The sequence below is a fragment of the Brienomyrus brachyistius genome, chromosome 6, assembly GCF_023856365.1.
Source record: "Brienomyrus brachyistius isolate T26 chromosome 6, BBRACH_0.4, whole genome shotgun sequence".
Taxonomy (NCBI): domain Eukaryota; kingdom Metazoa; phylum Chordata; class Actinopteri; order Osteoglossiformes; family Mormyridae; genus Brienomyrus; species Brienomyrus brachyistius.
The window spans coordinates 21,306,938-21,328,643 of NC_064538.1; the positions used below are offsets into that span (position 1 = coordinate 21,306,938).

General features: G+C 42.7%; 1 protein-coding gene across 1 annotated transcript; it reads right to left on the reverse strand.

The window, feature by feature from the left end:
- Positions 1 to 1,666: 1,666 nt before the first annotated feature.
- LOC125744890 (ankyrin repeat domain-containing protein SOWAHB) lies at positions 1,667 to 21,548 on the reverse strand. Its single transcript, XM_049017175.1, has 13 exons — positions 21,077 to 21,548; positions 17,472 to 17,533; positions 16,728 to 17,006; positions 15,541 to 15,663; positions 11,730 to 11,792; positions 11,291 to 11,392; positions 10,481 to 10,492; positions 8,405 to 8,407; positions 6,217 to 6,303; positions 5,637 to 5,753; positions 4,992 to 5,064; positions 4,242 to 4,331; positions 1,667 to 2,826 (listed from the first exon to the last, which is right to left on the reverse strand). Exons 1-13 carry the CDS (start codon positions 21,198 to 21,200, stop codon positions 2,657 to 2,659), a joined length of 1,305 nt encoding a protein of 434 aa, XP_048873132.1. The 5' UTR covers positions 21,201 to 21,548; the 3' UTR covers positions 1,667 to 2,656.
- Positions 21,549 to 21,706: the final 158 nt, after the last annotated feature.

The window sequence follows — 21,706 nt, forward strand, 5'->3', positions numbered from 1 at the left end:
TGTTTAAACCATCTGTTCAATAAGAAATATGTAAAGTATCTTGTTTTTAACTTGTCAAGTGATGTTCTTATGATTCAGACAAAGATCAAATTATTGGATCCATTCATGAAGAAATATGGATCATTTCAAAGGAATCACAGACTGTTTCGTACAACTGTATGCAAAGAAGTTGAGCAAGAAGACAATGAGGCATTCAAGGAAATTTACATTCAACGATTTTATGAGGCTATTGCTTGTTTTGTTAGCATGGCCTGGCAGCGAATAACTAATGTACTTGTAAGGTATCTGTGACGTGACATCTACATTTCAAGCCATTTGTAAAACAATGGCTACAAGGAAGCCAGAGGCATTTGGTGCTGTGTCTCTGCACAATACCAAACAAGGCTGGTGGGAGGCTCTGCTTTCATGGAAATGAGCAGCCAAACCAACAATGTAGGTCCTAATCTCTTCAGAGAGAAGAATCAGTCACACAGCAGTTTGTGCTTCTCAATGCTTTTCATTATAACCAGCTTCCCCATTGAACCCCACCAACGTCTCCGCCCCCCCAACACCCGCCTAATGTGTTGCCACAGGCTCCCCCCATAGTGGGACCAGATAGAAGGGGAGCCAGTACAACAGAAGGGTAGAAGTAAGTAGGGCAGGGGGGGCTAGGCCTCAAAGCACTGGATTAGAGTTAATGTGCCTCCCTAGGTTTATAATCTCTTCAGAGGGAGCTTTGTTTGAGAGCTTGAGGGCGGTAAAATAAGTATCTATTACAGCCACTCCCCTCTTATCCCTTCCAGTCTCCCTTGAAATAAAGCACAAAACACTTGCCGCTGCTTCCCCCCTTCTTCTGATATCTAAAACTGAAAACAAGTGATGCCCCTTTGCAGATAATCTGGAATTAGGGCCTAAAACCATATGGACGGTCAGCGGCTTCCATATTTGCTCCTTCTGTATCCCTCAAAGTGAAACAGTCTGTGTGGATCAAAGGCAGTTTGAAAAGAAATGAGATTATTGCTGCGAAAAGAAGTAGACTTGCCCCCCCCTTGCTCATTTTTTGGTGTGTGTTGGGTGGGTGCGGGGGGGGGGGAGGTATTTAAAACCAGGCAATCTGATAAAGTCTAATCTTGTTAGATCACCCTTGGGCGTAAAAAAGTCCAATTTCATTAATTAAAAGTCCCCACAACTCAGCCCTGGAGCAGCTTCCAGAGCTGGGGGAGATGTATCCAGGCTCGTCCTTCTGCAGTGTTTATCTTCTCCCAGCACATTAATATGCCCGAAATGTCTTTTGTGAGCAAAGACTAACAGCTGCTTGCACAAACAGCATTTATCTGCCTTAATCATGCACCTCATCCCACCATATTACTGATACTTTTGGGAAAGACAACTTTTAGAAGTTAAGTCTTTTTTTTGTCAGTCACCAGACTGATTTAGTACATTACTGAACTGGACATGGACAAAATATAAAATATTCTTCAAAAAATCCATGAAGGTCCAAGCATGCTTTTTTTCTGAAAGCAGTTCATTAAAAAAAATCAAGCTAAATCAGAGGCAAATTTAGATGAGACACAAAAACAACTCCTCGAAAAAAATAAAACATTATGTTTGTCTTGTCTGAAATGTAAAATGTTACCATGGATCAAAAGTGAGTGCAGAAACAAATATATGGCAGAAACAAAACTACTTAAAGTTTAAGAAGATATTTTTAAACCAATAAACCATACAACAGACATTCAACGATGTAACACGTTACATAAAACCAGACATGCTAACAAAGAAAACTGCAGCAGAGACATAGGTATAGCCTTCGGATGAACATTTAGCCTTCTTCGGCACACAAAAAGTTTGCTCCTGTAATACAACAGTGTGAGCCACATAAGTACATCACATACTGCAGACAGGCAGGTTATTCGCTTTTGATATATAACAAAAAAGAGGAAACAAAATCATTCAAAAAGCCAATTTACACAAACCATAGCCAAATTTTAAAAGAATACTCATCAAACTCAAATTTTTCACAGATTCAATTTCTGTGAATAACTCACTCTTTCCAAAAAACAGACGGAAAATGCAAACACACTGACGCTAAGAGGATCCTGAGGACTGATTTCATACCTAGACGAAAAGCACAGAAGTGGCGAAGCCGTAGCTAGCGAGCTGCACCTGACACAGACTAGGTAAAGCCATTTCAAAGTTTTCATAGCAGCAAGAAGTTTGGTACCGGCTACGCTTGAGCACGGAAGAAACACATGCGGAAGGCAGAACACAAGAGGCTGCAAAATGCTCAGACATCTTCCCATTAAGAAAAAACTTTAACAGCTAATGCATCTCCCAGCTTATCTAAATTAATTTAAAGATTAATAAAAACTGAATCAAACACCTGCTACAAACAACTGAAACAATTGTCAGCATTTTCACAGATTTACTTATTAATGCGCATACCTACTGTGAATTTTTGCATGAAATTCATGCATTCATTTATAGAATTCATATACTGCATTTGTAATTACAAAAGTGTTTAGTGTATTAAGGAATCATTAAATACTGTTGAAGGCCATGCTGCTAGGAAACAGGCACCGCAGCTCCCCAGCCTCAGCCTACAAAGGGCCAAATTCATGTGATTCCCTTCCCTGCGTGTCCATACTCTCTTTCATGAGTAATTCAATCCCGGGCCCTAGCGGGAGAACTTCCTTGGCCGAAATGGCGGTAGCACTAGCTGATGGGGGGATGACCTCTCCTCGATCACCGTGGGGAGGTCCTCCGCTGAACCCCACTTCTTCTTGTTGTGGAAGAGCGTCACTAGGCGCCGAGTCTTACGTTCTCCCGACGGGGCCAACTGGAGCTCTGGGGAAGGCAGACACCAGCATCAGCAAACCTTCCATGGTGCAACAACAGAAGACCAAAACAGACCACATGACTGGGATTTACATCTGTTCGGAAGATGGCTAAAAGAGATGCCCATCACATACAGAACACAAGTAAGGCAAAACTTTCACCACAATATAGTGAGGTGAAAATTCTACTAAGTGTTGCTGTTATGAACCAATTTGTTTACAGTATAAAAAGGAAAAACAAAAAAACAGCATTTCTAAATCATAGTCCAAAGAGGTGAATTTCAACTGTTCTTTAAAAGGTACTTAGATGTTGGTTAGCCTGAGCTAATGAAATGCATGCCAAATACACATACAAGTTTTTGATTTTCACTACCCCAGAGGTAAAAATTACCCTAACGGGTAAATCTTAATTTAAAAGCAGTTACCCACATGCTGTGAAAGGGCTGAGCTATTGATGCCTGAAACTCAATTTGCTTATAAATATTTTAAGTACAAAAAATTATTCAATTTTGTGCGTCATTCTGAAACTTAATGGGCCTAGAATGACAGATCTTAAATGTACGTTCATAGGGCATTTTGTTTTATCAAATGTGTTTAGAGGAAATGACCCATTATTCTGAAAAAAAAAGTTTATCATGCATTTATTGCCACAAACATTCAGGAAAAGAATGTAATTGTTTACAGCATATACTCCAGGAGAGACCTTCCTTTGATTGAACTGCTTGAATAAAATGATCAACTTGTATTAATGAATAAAGGAGTAAAATTCAAGATTCAATACAGCAATACACAAGGATTAATGCAAAACAAGGCACATTTGGCTTAAATGTTTGTACCTGAAAACATTATTTTCACGTTTACAAGTAAAAAACATTCATTAGTACCTCATTACAACTCATTACAACTTTCTTCCAGCAATGATTAAACATTTTGCCTACATGAGACCTGAGCCACTGCTTTTAATTCAAAAACTGACCATTGCTAAATCCAAAAGCCAGCCATTAATTTGAAAACGTCGTTTGTGTTACGTTTAAATTGTGTTCTATATCTGGAATTTTCGTTAGCGTTAGTTAAAATAGTGCATTGATTTACTTCTGTGATTTGCTGTACTGCCACTACGTGTGCAAAATTATCCAGTGATTCAAGAATTCAACAGTCAGTACATGCACAGATAAGTCGAGCTAAGGTTGTAGCTCAACTACGCCATTTAATCAGACTACTGTCCTTGTCCCAGGGTACAAGCATGGGAGGGGAATCGATTTACTGACCAAAGTATATCCGACTCCGCTACAATAGGTGGTGATATGGCTCCTTTTAGCTTGATAGTATTGTTAGCGCCGTGGTATAAGTGCATGTTAGTTAATAACCAAGACCCTACTGCAATGCATATATAAACGCAAGACAGCAAAGACTGAGAAAACTAACCGGGCTCGTTGTCGTCTTCTCTTGGCTCCCTTGGGTTAAGGTAGTGATAAGCAAGGCGTCCACTGTAGTCCCGCAGATTCTCCTTTGCACCTGTAAAGCACAAAGGATGATGGTCCAACAACACCCTGTTCATCATGCCTCACCTGACCTGCTCTTCATTATCTGCACGTCCCTGTTACATGAGCTTATTGCAGTGTTTCTCAACCCAGTCCTTGCAGACCCTCAGCCAGTCCACATTTTTTTTCTCCCTCCCAGCTCTCGGCCAATCAAGGACACAGAATACTTGCTATAGGCGTGTGGGAAGCTGGAGTAAAAATGTGGACTGTCTGGAGGTCCCTGAGGACCGGGTCGAGAAACACTTATTGGGCAGCTGAGCAGAGATGAGCTCTGAGAGGCTGTCGTAACATTTATTTTGCCTGTGCGTTGTGTCTGTGTGTGCTTAGGTATGGCTATATTTGTGGGGATTCAAAATTTTATGTAATTAACGATCACTAACCTAAAACCAACAAAACTCCAAAAAGACAGATAACAAAGGGAAAGTTTCGACACCGTCTTACAGTCTACAAATAACTTCATCATCATTCAGCTTTTGCTATTTTGCGAATAAGTGGCTTTCATTTTCCTCAAGGATATTTACAAAGAGGAATTCAAAATAAATTTGTAGTCATATTTCAAATTATTTAAAATATATGACTGTGAAAATCTGCAAGCAGCTCAGCCCAACCCATGCCTCCCGGTGTTGGCCATTACCGTAGCTCGTGACGAGTAGGTCCATGATGTGATGATGACCGTGTAAGGCAGCTATGTGCAGGGGGGTGTAGCCCTGTAATATCGATGGAAACAAAACATGCTTTCACTATACTCGCAAGACAACGGCTAAATCAACATCACACAACATGGGACCTAATGGTAACAAACAACATTCAGATAATCAAGAATAATAGCCACCTATAAACGTAATTCACACACTTCCGTAAGGATGCCGAGAGAGCAGTTGTCAAAAGCAGTGCAGCCTGTAGATCACTTGCACTCAACTGGCGGGTCACAACGCAAACATGGGTCGTGGGGACCTTTTTCATTGGGTCACATTGTGTGTGATTAAAAGAAAAATATTTTTAAACATTTTTCCTAATGTGTAACTTTTATTTTTTAACAGCACGTGGAGGCATTATGCTACTGTTATTGCACTATTTTTTGGGAAACAAATTTGGTTCAAAATCATAAGAAATTGGATCGTGAGGTCCTGAGGCTGAAGCAGTTGAGAGCCACTGGTCTAGACATCTGTTATTGTATTACAGCGGTCAGATGCAGAAGGGAGACATAGAGACTCCACAGTGTTTGACACCGTGGAATACAGCCCCTGAGGCAGAGGCATGCAAGGCCTTGTGTACTCACACCCTGGTAGACCCCAAAGAGCCCATCAGAACGGCAGCAGAAGAAAAAGTACGAGCGGGAGAGTGGAAGACAGACAAAATGAATAAGGTTACAAAAATAAGAAAAATTGATTGGTATTTTTTAAAGAAATTGATTTAAAGCATGACAGAGAAATTGTGCTTTTTATGAATATTGTTACAGGGAAGCAGTTAGCATATTCACACATTGTTTATGTTGCCAGTGCCTTTGTTTAGAGCAATATCCTACAGTTGTGCATCTTCTGTAAGTTATTACAGGGCTGCTATTAAGCAATTGCCTCCACTATTCATGTAAAATGCAAAGATCGCCTTTGTGCACGGTACACAGCGATATCGAGGGTACTCACATGCTATGGAATCCAAAGATCAATCAGAGCGAGGAGAAAAAAAGCAAATTTGAATTAGTTGACTTTTGAATGTTATCTGAACATCTGGTTATCTACAACTCAGCACTGAAGAGATTTGCTGGCTCAGATCTCAATCAAAAAAAAAAAAAAAAAAAAAAAAACACATACATCTGACTGGATGACTGGACTGAGTGGCCCACCCACATGGATACTCACAGCCTTGGTGTTGACATCGGCCCCGGAATTGGCCATCATGGCCGCCATCTCCTTGATTCCGTGCTTAGCTGCCCAGTGCAGTGCAGTCTGTGGATGATGGGGAAAATAGAAAAGATTCAGCAACTGGGCTACACACACACACACACACACACCTGGCCCACACAATGGCTCTGAAGCAAAAGAGCCCTGAAAGACCATCATAAGCAGGAATCTGCGTTGCTCTTCGCACACATGAAGAGATCATGACTTCAGGGGCTCCTGATTTAGCCCCCACTCCCCACCATGCCCCTGCAGCAGAGCACCCTGACAAAACTGGCCAGCTGTACAGAGGTGGGAGGGCTACGGGGGAACGGGGACGGAGGGGGGACGGTTTCCTGCCATTTAATGGCGAGCTAATTACAAAACAACAAACCAGTGTGCCCACACTGGGAAGGGGCGGTGGGGGGGGGGGCTGTCAGCAGGAGGAAGATTGATGATGTTGGTGTGACCTGTAGATGAGAGACCCACCCATCCAGGCATCGCCTGCTGTCAGGGCCTGTCAGACGGCCCCGGGCCTCCGCAGGGCCCTGTCTACCTCACACGCAGGCTACCATGCGCACACACGCCACAAGCGCATTTGCAGAGTTACAAATTCATATGGCTATTCACTGTACTTATCAGAGGCGGACATTTCAGGTCCAGAAAGTAAAAATCCAAACCAGGATTTTCCTTCAACCAGCCAGTTGAGTATAAAGAGTCACAGTGACAGAGTAGTCAACTGGTTGGTTGAAACTAAATCTTGCCTGGTACTTATATGTTCTAATTTGCACACTATTCAATATTACAATTCTGTATATTCAGATTTTTGTGTACTTTGTGTTTTTCATTTGTACTACTTTATCACTGCTGTTGTGAACACGCATCTGCACTGTCGAGTGATGTGGCAAACAAAGTGATTTGATTTGAGATGATAAAACAGACAATTGGTTAAAAACAGTCAGATATACCTGCAAGCAACAGGCTGATGCTAGACTGTAATAAACATCTTATGGCTTCTGTGGGTAATTATCAACCTACATGCTTTACTTTGCATCATATGAACCATATGATTTAACCAAGAAAAGGCATTCATATGCTGCAATTTATTCCAATGCATGTTTTTTTTTCATTTATTGAACTGATTTCGGTATAAGACCGAAAGCATGGCTCTTTGGAATGGAAGGGGACACACTTCTGAAATGGCCCACAATTTGAAACTGTGAAACTAGTCATTTACTGTTGCATGGGAGTTTGATGCCAATAGCTTCAGTGTGACTTTGCTGATTCTCATTTCCAGGCGTCTTGCAGGGATCTTAGGGTATAGTTGTTAAAACATCTGAGCAAACAAATCACTCTGATTATTCTGGGCTTCAGCCCTGAATGCCCCAGTCTAGTGACATTTCAGATCATTACCGTCGAGCAAATGCTACAATGATCACTCTCTGTACAGCCGTCAGCCATGTGGAAAAAAAATGCAAATGCAAGACTAAAACTCAAAGATGATGCATGGCGCAGTGGGTTAAGGAGCTATGGCTGTCATGGGAAGGTAGTTGGTGTGAATCCCAGAGTCTGCCGAGTGATTTCACCATTGGGCCCAGAAGCAACGCCCTTAATCCCCCAATTATTCCAGGGATGGTCTAGTCCTGATTTCTTAAAAATTGTATGTCATTCTGGATAAAATGACCAGCTAAAAAAATAAGATGCACTGATATTCCCTGGATTGTTGTAGCTGATTTTGTAGGGACACGCATGGGATATTTGGGAAGCGCGGGGAGAGCTTTTCTTTGGGAAATGCGGCAGTCGGTAACGGATGTGCGTCTGGCCGCGGCGTTTACCCGCTTTTTGTGCGAGCCGTCGCCGACTGACGAATGGCCCAGCGGAGCCACGCGACTGGCGGGCCGGCGGGCTGCCCCGGAGGACAGGGGATGACGGACGAGTGCGAACAGGAAGAGCCATCTCCTCTCCTCACGCCCCTGTCTGTGCCCAGCGGGACGAGCCGTCCCAATCCCAGCCCGCTTTATCCATCACAGGGAGACAGCTCTTTGTCAGGAGTTAAAAGATGGGGAAGCGCGGGTGAGCTGCCCCCGACAAGGGCGCCAATTCGACAGTGTCACCAGACTTTCGAGTTAGAGGAGACAGAGGAACAGAACGACGGTGAAATAATACTCACGAACTATATGCAGGATCCAGTAGAGAAAGGCACCCCCAGGACAGAGAGAGAACAGAAAAAACAAAAACAAAGGAATAACGTGATAAATCAGAAATGTCACTTGCCTTTGGCTTTTCACGACTATCTTAAGGCAACTTGAGCAACTAGTTATATGTCTAAGATAGGGCTACCATAATACGTGATAAATAATATGCGATCAAGCGATCAATTGATTATTGTTTCCACTGATATTAAATATTAAGGTCTGTCAGTGGTGCCCCTTAAGGCAGAAGCAAGGTTATTTTAGTTACTCAGACAAGTTCATCTGTTATTTTTATAATGCTATGTATCAACACTCCAGTGATGAGTAAGAAGGAAATGCTCTTTTGGAGAAAAAGGAATACAGGAGGCTGGTGCAGGCATCGGCCGCGCCCAGTGGCCAGGAGATCCGGGACTGTGGTCCGGCCCGCAACTTGAAAAGAGCGTCTGGCTCCCAGGGACCCGGGCGTGGGTGGGGGTATGGATTCGTTACAACAAAAGGGCCCTATTGACCCCTCGTTGACTGGGAGTTTGCCACACAAAGGGCCTTGGAGAACGTGCCTTGGCAGGGATCGGCGGTGCCAGGGGGGCCCATGGCGAGGATTGGTGTGCATGACTACACCACAGAGGGCACATCAAAGAGCTGGGGGGCAGGGTGCGTGCGGGGGGGGGGGGTAAGTTGGCTTAGCACCTTCCCGGGGACACGGTAGACATTGTTCTTCAATTAATCCGGCCTCCTCCATTACTTTCAGATTATCTTTAAGTGGCTGAAGTCTTTGAGGCACCTTAAGAGTCCTGTTTTAATCCCCCCCGCACATCAATGGCGACCATGTATCTTGTCCGGGTGGAGGTGGTGGGGGGCTTAGGTGGTCAAAGAAGGTGGTCCGGGACGAGACGGTGGGAGAAACTCCGATACAGTGAGAAACCACAAACAGAACCAAAATCTCTTAAGAGCACACAAGACAAATCAGAGGGTTGTGCTCCATGTAAGTGCAAAGGAGACAAGCCCTTTGACATCTGAGCTTTTGAAATGGATCTCACGCCCCCTTCAGGAAAAGGGAAAAAAAACTCATGGCGTTTCGTTTAGAGGGGAAAACAATATAGAAGTCGTTTAATCTTGTCCTTTCAAGATGTAAAGAGTCAATCTGAAGTTATCTGGTTTCACTATGTGGTTCTCCAATGCCTGGAAACCTTTCACAGGCCCGTGTTCGTCTACTGACATCCAGAGGAGAAGCTAAGAATTCTGGGGCCCCTGACAAAGTGTCACCACGGGCCCCTATTACGCTATATGATTTTAGAATTTATGTACTCAAGGGCCCCTGTAAAGTGCTGGGCCCCCTGACAAAGTGTCACCATGGGTCCCTATTGCACAATATGATTTTATAATTTATGTACTCAAGGGCCCCTCTAAAGTGCTGGGGCCCCTGAATCTGTGGCCATGCTGAAATCCCACAATGCCAGTTTACTCCCAGTCAAGTTAATCAGCAATGAACGGTTCGATGAAAGAGTCACACACGTTACATTGCATCAGGCGTTCTCATCTGCTGTCTCAACAAGAACAATCTTCATTCCTATGGCTTCAAACATTCCTGTACTGCCTGCTTACACAAGGGGTACTGCAGGCCTCTCGTATCACACATGTTTACACTCCCAGTGTTGCCTGTCGGTAATTATTCAGTGAAAATCTTTGTTGTTAAAAATAATAAAATTCACAGTTCTGCCACTGAACCCCAACAGTTGGTAAAATGGACCTTGAAATGAGCAATTCCTGGCATGTTTGAGAGAATAAAGAACGTTGCTCACCCCCTTGAAAGGACAGCAATGGCATCCGGCAGGAACAACACAGAACACAGGACAAAAAAAAAGTCACACATTAGCCCACTGAGAATGTTCCGCTAACGTAATTAAAGCATAAAACATATCATGCACACAAAGCAGGACGTGCAAATTCTGACTCAAACTGGCTCACACTGTCCAACACACATAGCAGGCTATGCAGACACCTTGCTACCATGAACTTAATCAGTTATTGGGTGAGTAAATGGAAATTCTACTTACTGATGTGAAATCCTAGTTTACAATGAAAAGAAAAAGAAAAGACAAATGGTTAATGATAACTGAAAACATGACAATGAAATATACGAAACATGCATTCTAACTTCTGACCACTACACTAGCAAAAATATTTGATTTGCACACACTTTCTAGTGGAAAACTAGCAAGTATCTGATTGCATCTGTAGCATAATAAAAGCTATAGTTATCGGTATCACCCCCAAACTACTCACTGCTATAACACAATATCCTGTCAATGCGAGACAGAATGTGTTATAACTGGGTCTCACTACACAGTGTCCTTCACCAGAGGAAAAAAAATATTCTCTCTCCCACTCGTCCTACAGGAAAACTGTGTCCACCTCTTAGAATTGCAGGAGTTCTGTTTTAGACATTACAAACCGAGGTGGAACCTAAAACCTTATCAGAAGTGACACGAGACTTAGGAGCATGCTGAATGTGTACAGAAACTAGCATATGCCCATGTTAAATAAGGTCTGTTACATTCTATTGTTTTATTTATATTATGTTAGGTAGAAAATATAAGTGGTAAGACCACTTTTATCTGTTTCCCCTCTTACATTACATAACGTTTTGCACATTGCGAATTATTCCATAGCTCTGTCTTTAGCACTGTAATGTCCATCCTGTCATGAATGCTACACTGTGGATTCAGCAGGATCATTATTTCATTTCACTGTGTATGATACATGGCTGGGATGACAATAAAGCTTTGCTAGACTTGAGCTGATTCTCAGGAGGGGGTATTGTGGCCCTCAGTGAGGTCAGAACCGAAAAGGCGTCAAAGGCGAACCTTCTTAGAGGCCAGCGTAGGGTCCTGCAGCAGGAGCTCGGTGAGGTGTGTGAGCTGCCCGCAGGCCGCAGAGTACATCCACTCCTTCTCCAGGGGGTCCAGCTGTGGGGGCGACATGCTTTCAGCTAAACAGGACCCCAACGCACACATACACACACTTCATCTACATGTTAAATTCCACAAAAACAAATATTACGCTTCATTTAAAATACAGAATCCACAAGGAACTTATGACAACGCGGATACACAACACGCCACCCAGAAACCACAAACACACACACACACACTAAAGAGATGAATAAAAATTGCCTAAGTCAAACATCTGGCCTCACTCTCCAATGCTAAAAAAGCACAAGTCCATGCATATGAGAACCAGCAAGGACACACACACACACACACACACACACACAGCCCTGCAGCTCCCTCAGACGGCACTTACAGCCACCGCAGCTGATCCCACGCTGCCCGTGCCCTCCTCGTCCTGCTCCAGGTCTGACTCCGACTGCAACATAACAACAGAGCGCAGGGTTGCGTCCTCTGTCAAAACGCAGCTCTGTACGGAAACAGCACGCTCATTTGTGCCGAGTCACTGGCTGAAGCCTGACTCCGCTGCAGCAGGACTATTTGTTCCCACAAACATGCTGATGACATCATTTCTTTGTCTGGCAAGCCCTCAGATCTTCGGCGAATCACAGGCATTATAAGGAGTTTCATACAAAAGTTCCAAGACGTTCTACTTGCTAAGCATTGGCACTGAATTTAGGCTCATCATCAAGAGTGGTCCTCAAATGTGGCATGTACCTACTGGGAATATAGGTAACGATACAGAGGCACAAAAAGAGTTTCAACATACTGTAATTAAGGACATTAAACTAATTAAACTGGCAAGTCAGCAAACTTATAATTTTGTCACATACCCACATACCTTTAAGCTTTAATCCTTGTTTTGACCATAGTTGCATGATTTATTTTGGTTGTAATTAATGTCTCCATAAAAAACAAATCTCTGACCGGGGTGTGTTGTTAATAGACTCTGTATTGGCGCTCCCAAACCTATGCTGGTCCATGTTGTGATATTTCAGCTTTAAGATGGGCAAATGTGTTTCACTTTGAGTACATTATTTAAGAAATCACACGAGATATTCAACATTTTACTATAAAACAGGCTTTGTGTTAATGATTTGACCCAACTGTAGGCTAATGTAAGTGTTATAAGCATGTTTTTAAGGCAAGGCTATGTTTGTTAGGTTAGGTGTGCTGTATTAAAACGCATTTTTGCTTTACGATAGGTTTATAGGAACATAACCACATTGTAACCTGGGAAGAGGCTGTATTTTAGCTGCAGATGTTTGGTGTTGTATCCCAGTAAGAATCCCCTATGCCATGATGACAGACTCACTATGCTTCAAAATCGGGATATTTTGATGATCAGTTTTAAAGGTTTTGGCAAGCAAGAGGAGCCTGTTTGCTATGGATAAGGTCCCTCTGATCCAAGCTTGCATCTGTCTACAAAAGCTGGGGACTGAAGCAACCCAAGCAATGAGAGAAGGGATAATTGGTGGCCAGCACTACTGGAACCTGGCCACCTTTAAAAAGTCCATCACGTTTTTTTCTGAAGCCGCTATGTTTTACATGAGCTCAGCACAATTTAGAAAAACGGCCGCAATGTCTGAGCATGCATCAAAGTGTCATTTAAACTGATTAATGTCCAGGGCAAGCAGAGCGTTCTTTTTAAAACACTTGATTGCTAATTGTTCTCAGATCACGGTGCCCATTGCGGGGACACCATAAGCAAACAGAGAAGGTCTTTAATGTCACTGAAATATGCTGCTTTTTTATATGGAAAGTAAAGGTATATTTGTACTGCTAATTCCACCCAGACACACAATCTTTTTCTTCAAGGGATGGAGGGGAAGAAAGAGCTAAAGAAATACCACATGTGAGGAAAGAGAAAGAGACCCCACTGCTGGCCAGGGAGCTGAAAATGTTGTTTCTACACCAAAGACAACAGTGACGGGAAAAAAAAGACCCAGGCTAGTTTTAAACTAGACTCTTTCATACTCTGGTGTAATGTGTAACAGAGCCTCGTGACAGATTATTTTCACCCAATTGAACACAATATGTGAACATGCTAGTTTTTGAGCGGAGGGCCTATCAAATCGCTGACAATTAGGGATAAATTTCATGGATGGGGGTCCCAATGTAGGAGATATCTGCATCAATACTCTTTGTACCCCATCTGAAATCAAAAAGCATGAACTTCATACCTAACTCCTCAGGATAAAAACAGATTCTATCAGTAGTGATTAGAATTTCACTGCCGGAGGAGCAGTGAGCACTCAGGCAATGACTGTCTGATGACCATTTCCAATAATAAAGCTTCATTTGGAATTTGTACACATACATCATAATTCTTTCGTTTTCACATATCACATCATGCTTTCCTTTAAGACACACACATATACGGGTGAGAATGAAACTTCCTGTGAGAATCCAGGGTGAGCCATTTATTTGCCACCCCTGAAGCATTTTTTAGGGGTTAGGGGCCTCACTCAGGGGCCCAATGAAGATGTGACTATTCTGCCGAGCATGGAAGCTTCCAGGCACAGGTACAGAGTCCTAACCCACTGAGCCACACACCAACCCCGAGGTAAAGACACCTATATAAGGGTCAACACAATTCCCAACACTTAGGAGAGCTGGGCAGCAGGACACTGTGGCAGACTGAGTGTCGATAGTAACCCCATTAGTAAACCCATTAAATCTCTTTATCATACATCTGTGGGCATTTTAAACTTTAAACTGCAGCTAACTTCCAAGTATTACATAAATATTAAATAAAGAGCAAACACAGAAGAAGCCGCATTAATCTACAAGAGGGCACGATAATTTAGTAATGGTTGTAATCTTCTTAGCACTAAGCCTAAACAGCAACACTGGTCGTGTTCTGTACGAGGGATGCAGTATATTCCAGTTATCAGGTGCCGGAGGAAACATTTATTTGTTTTATTTCTAAGAACTGATTCATCTGCCATATTTTTTTAAGCACAAAAGGCAGACCTAAGTCTTCTAAAGACTCTAATGAACAAACAACATGCAGGATACGAGATTACACTGCAAAGGACAATTTCAGCTGAACTGGCAACTCGAATATCATATGCAGTGCTGTGCTGTGCAAAGGCAGTCAAAAGAAATGTTTCAAGTTATTTATCTGGGCGGTATGCATATACTTGCTCAGAACAAGATCGAAATGCAACATTAGAACATATGCAAATTAAGAGTAATGCGATACAATCTAAGGAGAACTTCTTCAGTTCTCCAAAAAGTTACTGATATCTAGCTGGATGGCTAAAGGAACACCACTTTGGTTCCCAAATCTCTCCTCAGGGGCACTTCAGCTATTCCATGTATTTCTAATATTTCATCATAAGCTCACTTTATAAATTAATTAATTTAAAAGTTAATGAGGCATTGATTAGGCAAAAATAATTTACTAATGGTCAATTAAAATATATATATAGGTGTATTGGACTGCGATGGGCTGGCCCCCCATCCTGGGTTGTTCCCTGCCTCGTGCCCATTGCTTCCGGGATAGGCTCCGGACCCCCGTGACCCAGTAGGATAAGCGGTTTGGAAAATGGATGGATGGATGGATGGATGGATGTATTGGACGGTGGCTGCAAACCCTGGGGTGACTTTAGGAGATGTTTTGAAACAGCTAAGCTGACACACTTTGACAGATATAACATCATATTTTTATATCAACATGACGACATTATAGTTTTATATCAACATGACGATCATTTAAATATCATTTTCTTTGACTGCCTAAGACTTTTGCACAGTACAGTACATTCATCAAAACATCTTTTTCAGGACAAGCAAATTATAAAATTTTTATTTTGCTCTAATCACAAGGTATTTAATTTCTCCTGTATTTCCATAATGAAGTATCAAGTTTGCCACAGCAGGGAGAAACACAAACAACGTTACCATGTTCCTCTCTAACATTCATTTCTTCTGCCATCTAGTGGAAGCTTGGAGTAATACGATGAGAGGATGCCAAGTTGTATTTTGAGATATTGGTGTTTGGAAGAAAACATTGAGTTATTAGAAGGCAAATCTCACAAACACGAGAACAGCAATAAGCAAAAGCCCAAGACAACAAAATGTTATGTGTTCTGAGCTAAACGTTGGACTACTGGCCCATTTCCAGGGCCTAACAGAAGGGTCTAGCAAATGCCTCCTACCTTTGACCCGCATTCTCTATTAAGCTCGTCCTCCCTGTGAACCAGAGTGCGGGAATCTTCTGCTTGTGGGGACAGGGATTGACTAGGTCCAGGTAGGGAGGGAGTCTCCTCTATGTGCTGCTCCTGGAAGGGGCAGAGATGTTTGGTAAGAGTGTAATGGCTTATACCCCACCCGTCCCCCACAGACCAACCTCCCCCATAAACACTCCGCACTTGTGAAGTGGCCAGCTTAAAAATAGATCTGCGAACTGCTGTCAGCTGCATCTCAGTCGTGTCTAAACTGAAACTGGCACTCGGCGTACAGACATGGCTGGAACCAACAATTTCTGTGAATTAACAGAAAATTCCCAGCCAATTTACACCATCTTCAATTTACAGCATCTTCAAGCTTCAACAAACCATCTGTCCAAAATAGCTGCACAGCAAAGCTCTGCCCCTTTAATAAGAACTCACAGGTGTCATTAGAAATAATTGGGTTTAGTCATTTATTCCTTCCTCAAAGTTGACAAATGAGTCATCTTATTTAACTCTGGAAGCATTATTGTCACACTCTTCTAAGCCACGGGTTTGATTCACTGACCACTGTTGAATGGAGCCGGGCTGAGAAATTCTGATGTTTCCTGTGGCTGAATGCCACCTGAGGTCATCCCTGCAAACTACGCAGAGTAAACAACGTTCATGCAATCAAATGTGGAGTCTAAAACACGGGATGGGAAGTCAGTCTGTTGCAGGGCACACTCATATTCACACATTAAAGCCAATTCACTCATTCACTGTCTTTGGACTGAGGGCAGTAATGAAGTACCCGAAGGAAACCTGCACAAAACGAGTAGGATAGTATCAGTTGGGGTGGTGGATTGTTCTCTATGTTAGGTCTCTGTCTGTGATCATTATGTGGCTGGTTCAAATCCCCTGTTAACCCTGCTTTCTCAACTATACGTCACTTAGTCAGAATAGTGATTCTTTATTCATCCTTGTGGGAAAATTGTCTTTTCCACTGTCCCACCTTGCTCTCCATGAAACCAACAGAAACATGGAAAGCAAGCTTTGGGTCCCAGTGCAGGGTGAATCAGCATCCCTGGATAAATTGTGGGTTTCGGGCCTTGTTCAAGGGCCCAAATGCAGCATCATTCTCCAACCCCCACGATTCAAACTCGCTAACATCCGTTTCAGGAAACTTCCCTCACCTCATCTACAGGTTGCGAATCTGGTGCTTCCGTGATGGTGATGGTCGGGCCTGCACACCAGGATTCACCACAGGGGCTCACTATTCCAGCACCCTTCACTGCTGCCATACCAGGAACTCCCAAGTTCTGCCCATGGACGTTTGCCCCAGATGCCTCATCCCCTCCTGGGCTGGATGGCCTGCCTGGGCTACCCCTTAGCCCCTGCCCACTGGATGTCCACTCTGCTTCCTGCTCCATCATTTGCTTGTATTTCTTCTTCAGGACCAGGATCTTTTCACCCTGAAGGTCGACATGCCTTAACAATTAGTGGCTAAATGCTAAATTAATGTTAGTAAACATCTCATGAGCAGTAGCAAATTTTGGTCCATGTTGGAAGATAATGTACAAGGGAGTTGTGGCTCTGAGTCTTGGGATCAGTGCCAGAAATCAGAAGATTGAATGTCACCTGTGATCCTACTCTGTTGGGCCTTTGAGCAAGGCCCTTAACCTGCAAGTGCTTCATCCTCGGTACGATGTTAATCTACATTCAGCCCTGCAAGCAGGTCCTCCAACTTACAAGAAAAAAATTGGGGTTGGTGGTAGGATTGGCACTCCAGCCACCAGAAACTCTGTTCCATTTGGACTAATGTGGCGCTGAAGTATCGCACGGCTGCACTCAGGTTCTCCTCCCTGAGGTGGTCTGTTGTGCGGTGGGTGCAGCAACATGTTGTAATGCCCCCTTGCGGAGATCCATAATTTACTTACAGATTCTGACTTCACGACTGCAATCTTGTCAATAACAGTCTTGAATTCTTCTCTGTATTTAGCTGGGGATAGAGAAAACGCAATTGGTGAACGAATGCATTTTCTTTTAAAAAAAGGACTGTCATTCAAAGTATTTTGGAACAAGGTCACAGCCATGTTAAGACATCTTCCGTATCAGGCAGAGCTGTGGCTGGTTTTCAGATGACTATCGAGATCTACATTTAGATCGGTAGCGATTGAGGTGACTCTGGATAGCGTAGGACTGTTTAAGGGCGTACTCACACTAGGCAGTCCATACTGTGCCCAAGCACGTTTGACCCCCCAAAGTCCACTTCATTTGACTAGTGTGATCACTCTGTACGGTGCCTGGGCCCGCTTGAAGAGTGGGGCCAGAGAACGGATCAGTTGGTATCAGGCACAATACACATCTAGTGTGATGGCTAACCGTGCCCGGGCACACAGACATGATGTCGATGATGCAACTGGCACATGCATGTGCACATACACACTATAAATGAACTGGACCCGGAAGGAACAGATCGGGTAGCGACAAACATTATGGCAAAGGGATCGCTTTGGTCTATGGCACAGGTGCAGTGTTTGCTGGACATTTGGGTTGATCAGAGTATCTAGGAACAACTGGATGCAACACACAAAAGCCCTGAGATATTTGCTAAAATACGGGACTATCTTCTTATATGTGCAGCACAATTACATGAAAGGTGTTGTGTTGCATAATATATGAGGGCCATGCATCATTACACCTAAAACAACTCCAAATAAGCTACAAAATAAGGAATTAATCATGAACTCCATTGTGTTGTGCGATAGCAATATCCTTTGTATGTTGTTTTCGATACAAAAAGTTGCACATTGGTGATGAAAGCGTGCTCAGGCCCATAACATTAAGTGCAACGTGGGCGCAGACCAGTGGGGGAAGGAGAGCAATCAGGCCTAGTGTGAGTACACCCTAAAACAGCAGCAATCGTACCATTTTAGGTGGCGATGCACTATTTCAGACAGCAGCTGAGGGTCTAAAATGAACAGGCTGTAGGTCGATAATACTAATCAGGTGTTGTTGTTTCAAACTGGAAGCTCTGTGTAGTTTCTCTCTGGCAGCATGTAGCAACGTCTGTGTATTTCAGAAATGAGAGAGTCTAGAATCAATTGACATCATTTCAACAAACATTTTACTGAGTGCATGAGAAATTCCATAGTCCTTTTGCCTTACACAAGAGGCACAAATTTTTGCACAAATCGTGAAGAATTGTGGATGGTTACTTCACCTCCACATGCACTAGGATCAGTTCAAAGATGACAAGTAGTTCCCTTAACAAGCTCACCACATTCACGCAATCATTCATGTACTCGCAAACGCACACACACACACACACACACACACACAGGACAGGGAGGAATCCAGGAAGCAGAGACAGGAAGTGGACCAACAATAACACTTATCTTCAGTGGCATGCTATCCCTCTACATCCGGGACAATTTTCCTCTACTGATGAGGTTGACTTTAAACACAAAACTAGGAGCTCTGACATATTATTGCTCTACACCTCCTACTTTTCCTGCACACCTTAGTTAGACACTAAAATATTAAACCACCAAATTTAATCAATACTTAATATTTTCACAGCTCATTTCTTCATCCAGACGTACGGATATCTATAGTCACTTCAACAGTCCACTTGCAGGGAATTGCTGTTTGCCTTCTAAACTGTACACATGTGTCAGATAAAGGAAGGCATATATATTCAACACAGGAGGGTTTACTGAAAAATACAAACAGGAAATTCAAAGAATGCAGCCACTTAGGGGTCCAAAGTGAGAATTCCTGTCTTTTAAGTCCTTTTCTCAATGCAATACCAACTAAAGTAAGACAGAGTTCAACAAGACTTGAGTGTTTCAGCTGTGCTCCATAAGCCCCCAGCTTTCAGGGAGAAGGACTCCCTTGAATGGTTCCTTTTAGGCATGATATTGTGTGAGTCTGATGGTATCGTGTCATACAGTGGAAAAGTGGTGTACAGAAGAATACCGTCAATGGTGCTATTTTTAACATTGTGTTATAACCACATATTATCCTTCAAAAATAGCAAATATTTTTAAATCTAAATAAGTCAGAGTACATGTTCAATCACTTCAATCCAGTGGGGCATAGGCATCATTCTGAATTGAAGTTATTGCATCTAAATGAAGCTGTTGTGAGGAGTTATCTAAGGTATCTGTATCTAGCTGGTTTTTGGGTTTGGATGCAACCCTGTGAAATCAGTTAGCACTAATTTAACTAGGCAGGCATTGTTACTGTTGTTAAGTTTACAATCAGTGCTCCAATGTTGATTCCTGATTGCAGTTAGAAGGCAAATAGGTTAAATCCTGCTTAGATTTGAGCTTCTTTGTTCTTTGGCATGACTGGCGGGGGAAAATGACACCAGGATAGATGGCCATTTATTAACCCCTGGCTGCATAGGTGTGAACAAAATGTGTTGCTGATCTCAATACACAAAGCTACATGCAGCAGCCCAGACGACAATTAAACAACAGAGCTGTTAGGAGTTCAAAGCATAAAATGTTGTCCTGCTTAAATGGCCATTGGGAATAATGACTTAATCAATATCAAACAGCACATTTTCAAGGCAGACTTCAACTTCTGAACCTCTCATGAGGTACAAGAATCAATTATCCTCCGCAATCACTTTACCGACAGTCTTTCAATATTGAAAATCTGACCAAAAATCGTTGGTCAACGTTGACAATTTAACACTGACCATAATTCAAGGCATTTAACTATAATTCTACGTTGAAACAATAACATGGTGGGTCAGGCCTTTCAGCAGCTATATGCAGAACATGTAAACTTTTTAATCTTGTCTGGAGCTCTAAAGTCTATTGCCAAGTGTAAATACATTTGGAATCACCTTATAACTTCTTAACGATGGCTATAGAATATGATAATATGATAAGATGACAAAACGCACGATGTATGAGCTAAACAGACAGAAAGAGGGAGAAACGCTGATCTAGGTTTAGAAAATTTGTTGCAGTCTTCACGTAATTAAACAAACTATTGCTCAAGGGTCCCCTCTATGGATGTGTTGAGAGCAGACACGAAGGTTAACAAGTTTAAAATGCGCTCAGATGCTTTGTTGACATTCATTATTCTAAAAGATCAAGTAATTGGGAAATATGAATGAGTCAACGTTACAAGGACGCTGTTATCAGACTGGCCGTTTGGCTGGTGCCTAAACAGCAGACTGCAGTGACCAGCTATCGTGCCTGGTACACGCTGGCTTATACGGCTCCCAGCAACGTCAGGAAGCAAACTACCAGCGAATACCAGTATAATTTTAGCCGTTAAAAAGGCTCTAAATATGAAACAGATGCGGGGCCGCCCTGTGAAAAGCGAGGCACGAGAAAAGCACAGAAAACAAAGATATGAAGCAGCTATAACGAACACCTCACAACGAACATGAACCTGCATTATAAAACATAAAAGTTAAGAATAAGCACGATACTTAGAGATGTAAAATTCACCCACGGCACCGCGATAGCCCAGAAAAGGCGGCGCGGCTTATAGTGTCGCTTTAACGGTTACTCACCACGAATGTCCTTGTCCTTGTGGTTAATAAACTCTTTGTATCTTTTAAGCAAATCTGAATTCTTAACTTTCCCCCCTGCCGAGAAAATAAAGTCCAGTAAGGACTCCTCAGTGACACCTTCCATTGTTGAGTGACGAGTCCGCGCCGCTCAGTTAAGCGTTATTTCTTTTTCCCCCTTATGATATGAACAAACGTCAACTTTTTTTTAACTTTTACTTTTCTCTGACTAATTAAGAAAAAGTTCACCGATACACATCCAGCTTCTCCCCACCCAGACACACGAAGCGCGCCTCCCCCCGTTTAACCCCTGCGTGACGACAGTGGGCTGTATCCACGCGCTGCTATTGTCTATATCGCAATATTAAGAAACCCAGACTTTTAGGAAAATGTTGCACCAATTTTAAGAATAGATACGCTGCATACGCTGTTAAAAATAAGGCACTGGCCTTACACGGATGTTTTCCATTTTCATCCATCCATTTCCTAATTTGGATCGCAATGTATTTTAGGTTATAGGCTACTACACTAACATGTATTTATTAGTTGGTAGTAATACCGTGGTTATTGGTTTCGTTTAACATTGAACAACAGAGCCTACATTCACACACGAGTACAAAAAAGAAACTCTTT